Source organism: Bombyx mandarina, chromosome 07 (genome assembly GCF_030267445.1).
Source record: "Bombyx mandarina strain Sakado chromosome 07, ASM3026744v2".
NCBI lineage: Eukaryota > Metazoa > Arthropoda > Insecta > Lepidoptera > Bombycidae > Bombyx > Bombyx mandarina.
In genome coordinates this window covers 551,630-564,180 of record NC_143214.1, presented here as the reverse complement: position 1 = coordinate 564,180, position 12,551 = coordinate 551,630, and the positions used below count along the sequence as shown (strand labels likewise).

The 12,551-nt window shown below is 40.1% G+C and overlaps 1 protein-coding gene across 1 annotated transcript in view; it reads right to left on the bottom strand.

The window, feature by feature from the left end:
* Positions 1-7,976: 7,976 nt before the first annotated feature.
* Positions 7,977-12,551, bottom strand: part of HGTX (HGTX homeodomain transcription factor) — a 79,499-nt gene continuing 74,924 nt past the window's right edge. The window contains exon 3 of the mRNA XM_089728601.1: positions 7,977-11,304. Coding sequence (XP_089584727.1) covers positions 11,089-11,304 — 216 coding nt within the window. The 3' untranslated portion in view covers positions 7,977-11,088. The remainder of the gene's footprint in view (positions 11,305-12,551) is intronic.

The window sequence follows — 12,551 nt, the reverse complement described above, 5'->3', positions numbered from 1 at the left end:
TATAAAAAGGCGGTGCGTGCCTTGCGAGAAACATCATCTCGGATCCACCCGATCCACTAACGGTGCTTTTAGGTAATTCAAGCACCGGTCACCGTTCTCGTCGAACCCGTCGCTTGCGACGAAGGGCTCGACGAGTAAATTAACTCTCAGACACAGCCCACTGAGTTTCTCGCCGGATCTTCTCAGTGGGTCGCGTTTCCGATCCGGTGGTAGATTCTGCGAAGCACGACTCTTGCTAGGGTTCGTGTTAGCAACATCGTCAGGTTTGAGCCCCGTGAGCTCACCTACTAAAGTTAGGGTTACGCTGATATAGCCTCTCAAGGCTCTCAGATTAGGTAGGAAAAAAAAAAAAAAAAAAAAAAATGCGAGAAACATTCGTTGGACTGCGCTTGCCTGGTGCACTTACTATATCCTTGTTACGTTGTGGACTGTTGTACGTACTGGTTAAAGTTGGACAAGTGTTAAAGTGAATTGTTAAGATAACATATTGTTGATTAAATCAGGAATCAGAAGTGACATCGTTTTACTTGGTGTTCAACAAGATAATATCTACCCTCAAGCTTACATCAGAAGTGAGATCAGGACTCTACTCTCACTGGCGTGACGTGTTTGAACATGTTCGAAGTACAGCAAAAAAAAAAACATTATGCAGATCAGAATACTAGTAGTGGTACGCCACAAGAACGTGAATGCAGCATACGTAAGTCGTGTAATAACGTCTCTGTTACCTCGATGGAAGATCTGAGCCACGAAAAAATCGTCACATCTTACGTTCTGGCTCATGTTGCCCAGTTTGACTGTCGACGTCATCACATGGCGTTTACTAACGGAAATACAACACGTAACAAGCTATTGCAAGAAATTAAGGCAAGTGCAAATCTCAAGTGAAACTTCGATCGCAATAATGGATCTATCATGACGAGTGGGTAGTTCCGACACGAATCGTTTTTAAGCCAATGACTACTGCTAGAGTTATATGGCACTAGTACAGTAAACCAGGACATGAGACTGTGAATTGTCGCTGAAATTTTAGAATCTACTCGATTCAATACCAATAACACTACACGTTCGATGACTTCGGGCTCCAGCAAGCAAGCAAACAAGAAAGCAAGCAAGTTTCCGTGGGGAAGAAAAATTGACACATCTGAAGTCGTCGTGACCTGTAAGATAAGACGTCCGGTGCGTTCGTGTCTGGCGATGCGGCGGTGTTCGGGTTCCGCTGGCGGATGCAGGTTTTTCCGGTGAAGTGCGTGCTTGTGCGTGCTTGACAAGTGTTCGCGGTTGGCTTCCTCAGTGTGGGAGTAACATCGTGTAGCCGGAGGTGAGACTTCCGCGGTCGCGACCCACCCACTCCGCGAGAACCGGGCAGATCGCCTCGACGGTACGGAGGCCGGCCGACGGGTCCGCCAAACGACGAGATCACGCCTCCAGCACGGACTGCCGATATTGGAGCCCCCGCGCTCCGGCTGCACTTGCGCTTGGGTGCGCCGCCTCGTAGGAGACTGTGCTGTGGCAGGTCCAACCAGAGACGTCAACGTGTGTTCCAGAGCTTCAGTGTGTTACAGATAAGTGGTTTTGGCTTCCCCTTTATGTTCCATTCAAGGTCAGAATGTAGTCTCAAAAAAAAAAAAAAAACATAGTAATTTATTCAATGGTAAGCGGTTTCATGAACAAGTCACTCTTTGATCTGAAAGTAACTCGGACCAATCATGGCAAGAGCAGTTAGGGGATATTCAACTCGCCCTTAATAGTACACGTTGTCGAGTAACAGGGTTTACTCCAATAGAATAGATGTTTACCGTTCAGGGTAGTTCACTTGAAATATCTAAGTTTCAACAGAGTGATAATCCCTCTAGATTAGATCTTGATTTAGCACGGTCGAAGGCCTGCGAAAAAAAAAAAAAACAAAAATGGGCACAAACAGAAGCTTGGTTTAGTCGAGGCAAAGCTAAAGTCAAACTCTTTTCCGCTGGGGGTTTTGTTTTCGTAAATTAGACCGAAAATATAAAGGTCCCTTCAACATTACTGCACCCCGAATCCTGATCACGCAGGAGCAAGTCACCGTCGTCGCCCTAGACACGTCCTTACGGATCCACCAGATCCAATAACTCTTGCATTAGATACCTTCAGCTCTAACACTAGGAGCAGGCTGAGGAACCCCGGTAACCGTACTCATCGAACTCTACAAAGAGGTCGACATGCAACCTAACCCATGCATCAGCCCACTGAGTTTCTCGCCGGATCTTCTCAGTGGGTCACGATTCCGATCCGGTAGTAGATTCATTCGCGAAGCAATTGCTCTTGAGTTGTTAGGTCTCCTTTGGAGGCACTCGGGCAGTTGTTAGCAAATCCCACCCCTCTTGGCTGAGCCTTTGCTCGCCCACCCGTCCCGGTGAAGCGGGAAAGGCCTCCGGACCACCAGTAATCTTTCAATCATCTGCAGTTTTGGAAAACGATAGGTATAAGTTGAGACATGTAAATGGTTCTAGTGTACAAAGTTTCCCATGAAAACTTACGCGAAGTACCTCGAGGCCCGTCAGGCCTACTAGAAATTTCTGAAAATTATAGTGACGATGACGTGACGGCGTACACAGATGGGTTAAGTAATCTTGTTCATGAAACTGATCTTAATGATGACGACTCTATCACTGACAATAGAAGCGACATTTTTGTCCGCAAATAGCGATACAGCAAACATAGTCTGCGGGTAGTGATACAATGTCTGTAAGCTCAGGCACCTCAGGTGCAGGTGTTGGAAATGTAGAAAACGATGGTCGGGCTCGCACTATTTCTGAAGAAATTCCGTATAAATGTTCTGGTTTAAGAGATGTTTTAACAAACGCTACCGTACACGCAGATTAAAAAAAAAAAAAAAAGAGAATTGTATGTGGCTAGAGAGATGTTAATCCGGACTAGCAAAAAAAAAAAAGAGAAAAAAAAAAAAGAAAATGTAGGTCGTTGAAGGGTGTATCCGGTCCAACGACTTGGCTAAAGGGATGTTGATCCGGACTAGCAAAGAATAAAAAAAAAAAAAAAAGAGAAAAAAAAAAAAGAAAAAAAAAAGTGTGAAGTCATTGAAGGGTCTGTCCGGTCCAATGGCTTGGCTATAGGGATTTTCATCCGGACTAGCCACAACAATTAGCTACAGGGATTGCGATCCGGTCTAGCATTATCCGGTCCAGTTCGAAAAACTGAAGGGATAACAATTCCGATTTAAGTTAAAAGGGACATACTTACATACCTGAAGAGATTTAAATGAACTGGCCCAGGTATGTAAGCAGTCAGTATTTATAGCCAGTATAGGATTTTCTGAAGAATTATGCGAACCGAACCGTATTAGATTGTTAATATCATAGACCACGTTTTAAGTTGCATCCGTTAATGTCAGGATGAACGAATACGCTTATTGTCTACAGAAAAACCATAAAAAGGCGCACGAGGACGAGCGCATGTCAGTATGGCCGTGACGGCGTTAACAATATTTCTAATAAACATCACGTGCAACAGGCGTGACTCACACAAGCCGGGTGCGCCGGCCGTGTCGTTCCACTCGTGCAACAGAAGTGACTCATAAGCCAGCTGCGCCGGCTAGTATAAAAAGGCGGTGCGTGCCTTGCGAGAAACATTCGTTGGACTGCGCTTGCCTGGTGCACTTACTATATCCTTGTTACGTTGTGTGATTCAGTGACTGTTGTACGTACTGGTTAAAGTTGGACAAGTGTTAAAGTGAATTGTTAAGATAACATATTGTTGATTAAATCAGGAATTAGAAGTGACATCGTTTTACTTGGTGTTCAACAAGATAATATCTACCCTCAAGCTTACAAATATATGTTTACACTTGAACAAAACTAAAATAACAAAATAAAACAAAAACAAACAAACAAACACAACTTCGATAAATATATAATCGCCAAAAATCTACATTTTTCTTTCTTTTCTTTTCATTCTTTAAAATACAATATATTACTATACAGCTTATTATTGAAAAAACGAAATCGGAAAATTCGAATTAATTACTATCGATTTTAAAATCGATTCATATAGGATATGGCGCTGTCACAGTGTGTGGCCACAGCATTGCCGTGGTAAATAAAGCGAGCCTATTTCTTATATCGTAAATCGGCGTAGGCTAGTTTTATTCTTTATTTTTTATATTCGTATTTATTGACATCGCCCGCGCACACGGCTCCAATTAGTTCGACGGATTTCATAATTATTCATAAGTATCGATGATTTCATTTTATTATATTTTTCGCTGAATTATTTGAAAGAAATACAAAACTTGTTTTTCTTATTAGTTGAGGTTGCTTCTCAGATATAGTTTACATAATGGCTAGTTATATGCTTTGAGATATAACTAAACACATGAATAAGGTTACATCTCGAGTTAAGCGGCTGATGCAGGAGCCACTCGATGAGTGTAGTGTGGCGGTAGCCATCACAGAACACAAGATATTTGACAGATGCCTGAATCTCGCTTACGACATTTTCAAGATAAGCTCGCATATATACAAGTTCCGAACAACAACATTTGGACCGTCGGTCTACCGAGCAATATCACCCGCTCGGTGGTATGAAGTATGAACGGATTAGAGCATACCATAAAAGCAAACCACAGAGCTACTCTAGACTAGTACCATCCCATCTCTACCTGTGGGTGACGTCTATGTTACTAAAAATTCACTAGAGCTTAGACAACAGCGTTCTCTAACTATATTACTGGTGGTAGGACGTCTTGTGAGTCCGCATCGATAGGTACCACCACCCTACGTATTTGTGCCGTGAAGCAGTAGTGCGTTTTGGTTTGGAGGGCGGGGTAGCCGTTGTACTGTTAAAAGTGAGACTCTTGCAACTCAGCTCTCAAGGTGGGCGGCGGTATTTACGTTGTAGATGTCTGTAACCACTTAACACCAGATTGGCCGTGAGCTAGTCTAACCATATAAACCAGTGATTCCCAAAGTGGTCTATATCGACACCTAGGGGTCTATGACAACCAGCAAGGGGTCTACGTCAGCGAAAAAAAATTTGGGTCCACGATAGTGGATCTCAACACATGATAGTAGGACTGATAGTAACTATTTACTTACATCATACTTACAAAATTTTATTTTGAGTAGTTTTAATTTAAATTCAATTAATAAATGTATAAATTAACATGTGTTTTTACTTTAAGTTTTTAACACTAAACTTTACTACGGTTAGAAATTTACAGGAAATCAATATCAGGTAAGTAGGGGGTCTACCCAACACGGAAAAACATGGCAAGGGGTCTACGATACAAAAAAGTTTGGGGAACTCTGATCTAAACAATAAAAACAAATAAAATTCTATAATTATTGCGAAATTCTAAAAGTTGATAGTATGGCCTTATGTCACAAGGTAGGTATGCCATTTGAGTTGTCACATCTGTAGGCTCCGATCACCACTTAATAACAGGCGAACCGTGAGCTCGTTAACCTATCTATGGAATAAATAAATATAAAACGAAATTTAAATTTATGAATGTCACAAGTACCCGTTTATTTTAAGCTAGTCGTTAATTCTGCACGTTAATTATATTATGTAACTAGACCCATAATCACTGAAAAAATGACCCGTAACTAAACCGACAAGTTAACAGATGAATTGAACACGAAAAATCCGACCAAATTGTGTACGAAGTTATAAATCAGGTAGTCTTTCTTCGTTCCCTCTAAATCCACGGGAGTGCGTCCGCATCACACCCTCAGCGGACGGCGTTACACACTCAGCCTCGTTTTAAAACGGAGACATAAATAAAAGGTAGACACCGGCACCTTATCGCCGCTGCAAATGAAAGAATTCCCCCCCTAGACAACCCGCCAAACCGATGCTTTACACTCATACCGTATATAAATACAACTTCCACTCTCATTAAACTGAAAAGTGCACCTTATGTGCTCACTTTAGAGTTTCGTTTTGTTCGTCGTTGATATCGGTTACCATGGTGACGGGAGTCGCGATTCTTGCACGCCTCCTCCGGTGCCCTCTTGTTTTTGTGATAGTTTTCAATGTATGTAGTTACGGGTCGCCAGTTACATTCGCAATGGGCGCAGTTAGATGTTTTTAGTGCATCGATTGTTTTGATGAAGTTTATCGATTTCGATGTTACAGCTTGGTTGGGACACCATTTTGCGTTCATTCGTTGCTTAACATGTTGTTTATGAGATTTACAGTAATCATGAGTAGGTAAAATTACATTTCTCCCGACCGCAACACGGAGCATGTTCGTCGCAGCTTCATTTTTATAATATATAAATAGTTTATGGTCTTTTTCAGTGACGCGTCATAAAGTAAACACTTAGTTTTACTTAGACCACTTCTATTAATAACTTAGAGTTCATTGGTAAAATATTTAACTGAAAATCACAGATCACTTTCAGGTAATATCCCTTACCCACGCAGGATAACGTGAATGACTCCATTTTCTTTGAAACTTAATTGTGTCAGTTGTTAGAGCACCGTGGTACACTAGGAACGCCTATCTTAAGTACGACTTAAATATAGCAGCGATACGTAAGTATCTAAAGAAAGCGTCAGAATGTTACAATGAAAAAGCGGCGCGATACGATAATCCTCTTATCGTGGCCGCCGCTATTTATATATCTGACCTAGAAATACACATGACTTGTCGGATCCGCCAGATACACTCTCGGTGCTTTTAAGCACCGGTCACCGTCCTTAAAGAGTCCGACAAACGAATTAACCCATAGACATTACCGACTGTGTTTCTCGCCGGATCTTCTCAGTGAGTCGCGATTCCGATCCGATTCTCTCGCTAGGGCGTGTTAGCAAATTCTCTCAGGTTGAGCCCGTAAGCTCACCTACCACCCTAGACCACCAGCGAATAGGTAGGCAAAAACTCAATATTCAGCTGTTTTGTATATTTTATAAATTTTTTTTTAAGTATACGTATTTAAATATTTTTAAACACTTAATTCCCTTTAATAATAAAATCTTAAGGGATACCATTCTCAATCTAGGAGACATGGGGTCACTATTCCTGTTTCTAATGCACTCCATAGAATAGATTTCTAAACTTAAAAAAAAATACAATTTCTGGTCTACAGAGAAAATTTTCTAGTCTTTGTGTTTTGTATCTGATTTTCAATACTTTTCTTTACTTACTAACTTTCTTTACTTAGAGTTTGTCTCTACTACCCAGGTTTATTCCATTTACATACATGGAATTTCCCGAGATCATTTTTGCTGCGTTATTTTCGGCTCTCCTGACTTTTATGTCCTTAGCGCTTTTATATGTCCTTTTTCTAAGGTCGTATTCCGCTAGACTTTGCTTGTGTCTTAAGGGGAAGGCTACTACTTGCCATTAGGCGAACCGTAAGATGGTTTGCCTTTAATCTCATTAACAAAAACCATTATTATGTTGCCAATCTATATATTAATACGTGAAGCAAAAACTTTGTATCCCTTTTGACGAAAATTGCGCGGACGGAGGAGTATGAAAATTTCCACACTTATAGAGAATACAGAGAAGAAGTGCACAATGCAATTTTTTTTTTTAAATAATGCATAAAAGATACATTAAATCAATAAAGAAAACATTACACACACTACATACCATGTATTTGACGCACACACGCATTCATACTATTTATTGACAAACTTTTGTTCTTGACGTCTGTTGTCAAATTGAGATTAAATATTGTTTGTCTTTGTTAATATTTTTTATAGAGTAGCCTTGGCGAAATTTGTGATTATAGAAGTATAAAATACAATCATAATAGTGTACAAACTTACAATTCCAATTAAGTATAGTCGAATTTCGACTACTGCGGGACCTCTAGTTGGTTATTGATTTGCCAATTAAAAAGAACGTTAGACTGGTCTTACCTGTGAGCCTAGTGGAAAATAGAACGGGGATCCATTTCGATAATGACTCGAACAAAATTAAAGGCACTTTGTTTTTTTTAAATATTTATTTACATTATCTCATTATCATTACACAATGTACATATTGCGCGGCAACGACTATCGACTAACAATAAAATGCGGTTTTGCTTATAAATATATTTACAATGCCAAAAACGTTTTATGTATAATATATACAAAGCTATGATTTAATATTTTTCTGATGCATATTACATAATTACAAAACATAAGTGCGGGGGTCCGGCGCCACGTCGCAGCCCGTAACTACGTCGGCCAAGTACTAGTACATCATACAGATATTATCTACTATCAGTTGTTCATAGATTTACGGTACGTTTTTTTTTTTTTTTTTTGTTATTGCTTAGATGGGTGGACGAGCTCACAGCCCACTTGGTGTTAAGTGGTTACTGGAGCTCATAGACATCACGCAAATGCGCCATCCATCTTGAGATATAAGTTCTAAGGTCTCAAGTATAGTTACAACGGCTGCCCCACCCTTCAAACCGAAACGCATTACTGCTTCACGACAGAATTAGGCAGGGTGGTGGTACCCCCCGCGCGGACTCTCAAGAGGTCCTACCACCAGTGTGTCGTGTCCAGTCCGTGCCAGTCCTACGTGTCGAAAAACCTTTGTTCAGCAAAGATAATTATAAACTAAAAGATTGTCTGTGTTCTAACCCTTCGCTTAGATATTGGATTTATTAAAGCTTACACTTTTATTACTCTGTTTCTGACATGTGAGTATAGCAAGGACATATTGAAATAAAGCATGTTGGTTATTAAAACAAAAAAACTTCTAATGTAATTTTACTTTTTCTGCATTGTTATTCCGTCTGAGTTCACTGTGATTAGTGCGAATTTTTAGCGTTCTCGATCGCGTAAAAGTTAACTCAATTTTGTATGGAGTTGGAACAGGTGACTACGTTTGCCGCTAGGGGCGAAAAACTAAAAAATTCGCACTAAGCACAATGCCCAAGCTTTTTAGTCTCCAACTCCTTAGGAAGTTAATTTAAAATCATAATTCTACTTCCTTTCATATAATGTTATTTTAAATCGGGAAATGAGCTCACGACCCATCTGGCGTAAGGTGGTCAGCAATTCCCATAGATATCACAATGCGAATGCCATCTTTGGTCATGAAGTCGGAGTTCCAAAAGTATTGTGTAAGGGCTGACCTACCCATTAATATAACCCATGACTGCTTCGTAAAACCAGTCAGAGTGGTGGTGGCGAGCTTATAACACGCCCTGTGGTGAGTAAATGACGTTTGGTAAGCTGGTCAAATATAAGATGACTCTCTCTCTTTTTAGCTCTTACATTTCCTGTTCATTTCTATTGGATAATTAGATACCACTGGTATATATAAACTTGAATGGAGTAAAAGAGGACAGTTCCTGAACTACGTCAGTTTATTTATTTATTTTTTATTTCATAGATGGGTGGACGAGCTCACCTGGTGTTAAGTGGTTACTAGAGCCCATAAACATCTACAACGTAAATGCGCCACCCACCTTGAGATATAGGTTCTAAGGTCTCAGTATAGTTACAACGGCTGCCCCGCCCTTCCAACCGAAACGTATTACTGCTTCACGGCAGAAATAGGCAGGGCGGTGGTACCTACCCGTGCGGACAAGAGGTCCTGCAACCAGTAAAACTCTAACTTAATACAATAATTAGGAAGCTCAATTCAATATCCAGCATGTAAAGTGCAGTCAATAAGGTGGCCACCACGGAGGGGCGTGGTTGTGGGTCATATTGCGTGTATATTTGTGTCAGTTTCAGGGGTTACCAGCATAGTCTATATTTGTTACCAGGATCGGTTCCAATACAGGACGCATAAACAAGGTTGCGACTATCTGTACCCGCGCCCTCATGTTTCTAAATCTAACTTCTTATCGCTTAATAAAATACTGTTTGTTTGTTTGTTTGTTACATTTATTTCATATTGCAAACTTCATCTATGTGCCTCAATTAACAGCTTGGAATTCCTCTATTGTGCTTCGATAGCAAAATTTAAATCAAAGATCTTTTTTTTATTTTTTTTTATTGCTTAGCTGGGTGGACGAGCTCACAGCCCACCTGGTGTTAAGTGGTTACTTAAGCCCATAGACATCTACAACGTAAATGCGCCACCCACCTTGAGATATAAGTTCTAAGATCTCAGTATAGTTACAACGGCTGCCCCACCCTTCAAACCGAAACGCATTATTGCTTCACGACAGAAATAAGCAGGGCGGTGGTACCTACCCGCGCGGACTCACAAGAGGTCCTACCACCAGTAGTATCTTTAGTCAAAAACGTCGACAAGTTATAACTAATATGTGTAAAAATCTAAATACAAATAATTTACTTAACTATCACATGACTATTTAATTATATTTACATTTACGAACTAATTTAGGTTCACGTCTCGTCGATACATTATTTCGTTCTTTTAAATACATATTAAATATAGACGAAATGTTTTGTAAAAATTACACTTATATTGTTAAATTTTCTAGATACTATAATGTCATTGTGTAGTTACTAATATAAGTAGGCCACAATAAGTTGAAATATAATGTCTTGTAAAATTTGCATAGGTGTTCGTTGTGTCTTTTGAATCTTTTTTTTTACCAAAAGCATTAAGGTTGTAGTTTTGCAGCCAAACCTTAAAGTTAATAATGAAAGCGGAGTACCTTTAGAAAAATAAGTAATTTCAGAATGTCAATGTATTTTCGTGTTCAATTCCATAAGCTAGCTTGCTTCATTCAGGGAATAATGAGAACCAGCCTGATGATATTTCACATGCGATCTTATGGCTCTGAATGTTTATGTCGTACACTAAAAGTGATAATATGCGAAGTTGATAGGCTGCTGGCTATTGTCATCGACCGTAGAGTTGTCGCTATTCCTGCGGTCGCTGTCACCCTCACTGGCCGGCCTGACTCCATCACTGCTCCTCACTGCCCAGTTGGACAGGTCACACGGAGCCTCATCAGTTTCGGCACAGAATTGTCGCGGCACTAAGTACTCAGGATACACGGTATTAAAGTAACAACTGTTATCGGCTTGTTCACTTGTGTTAAATTTCATTTGTCGATAATTACGCTCACTTTCGGTCTCGATATCGATAAGACCATTGTCTTTCACTTCACTATTGTCACAGGCGTCGTGCGTGGCGCCCGCAGCGAGTGATCACTGCCGGTGATGAGGCAGTGGGTGGTGGCTGATGTGCTGGTGATGGAGATCGAGCCTCGGCCTCTTAGGTTCCTCCTCGTCGCTGCAGGGGTCGTTGTCGTGCGGCTCCTGGTCCTCGCACTCCTCGCCGAGTTCTTCTTGTTTGCGTTTAGCTGTCGCCATTTCGGCTGCGTGCTTTTTCCTCCATTTCGTCCTTCTGTTTTGGAACCAGACCTGCAGAAGATGGTTTGAGGTTAAATTGTGTGTTTCAAAGTTAAACTAATCTTACGTTACAGTACTTGTCGAAATTTCCGGAAGATGAACATCTTAAAAATACATATTTATTATTTGAATTTTTTTGTACATTGAATGTTAACTTTTAACAAATTGTGTAGGTATTTAGATGATAGATAATAGCAATTTTATGAAATTAACTCGAATTGATTTAAACAAGAATTAAAGTTGCGTTCTATTGAGACTATGCCATTTATTAAACGTAATTTTTATACAGAAATCAACTATTTCTAACCGAATTCAGAAAAAGGTGGTTATCAATTCGACTGTCTGTAGGTATATTTTATGTGCTAGAATTTTCTTTCTACGTGTAGCGATTTTGCTGTTTTTGAGTTATTCTTAATAACGCATGTTTAATTGACTTTGACAACGTTGATATATTCTCTTCTTTTTTTTAAGACGGTTTATTTTAGTAAAAATTTTCTAATATAATGAGATAAATATGACGCAATAAAAAACCTCACCGCATTATACATATAAGGCGTTTTGTTGTGAAAGCGCTGGTGTTTGTCCGGAGCGTGCCAAATATAAAGAGCAAGACAAACACGACGCCGTACCGACCTAATCTGTTCGGGCGACATAATAATGCCTCATTAAATAGCACCTTTAAAATCGCAACGAAATCATCGTGCCGCTCCTTTCTAACGCACAAGAACTTCAAAGGAGGGTAAGGGACAGGAACAGTAACCGTAATTAAGCCCCGTTTTGCAAATTACACGGTACTTAACCAGCCATATAACGCTCGTTAATCACTCGGTCAGAGTTTCTTTCGTCTCTCTCGTTCTTAGTGTGCCCGTGTATGCGCGTCCCGCTCTGGTTGCAGGACGGGAAGCAGACAAGAGTTTAATTAGGTCATAAATACATTCCCACGATTAGGCCAGCAGTTTCGCTTGAATTTCGGTTATTTTGCGAGCAGCTGCTGTTGTGAGGACGCGGGATTAGCCTCCAATCATTGATTGTTGAGATAGCATTTAGATTTTATAGAGCAGTTCGGCATTATGTAAATGATGGAATCATTTTAGATTTCATTTTTTTTGTGAATTTACTGTTTTATTGATTAAGATATGCTTGATCTGGTGAAACTGGAAAGGCCACCGCGCCAACAGTAATCCTTCAATCCTAAAAAAAATTGATTAAGTTCTGTCTATCCCCATCTGTTTTATTCCGTCATATTGAAAAAATACGGT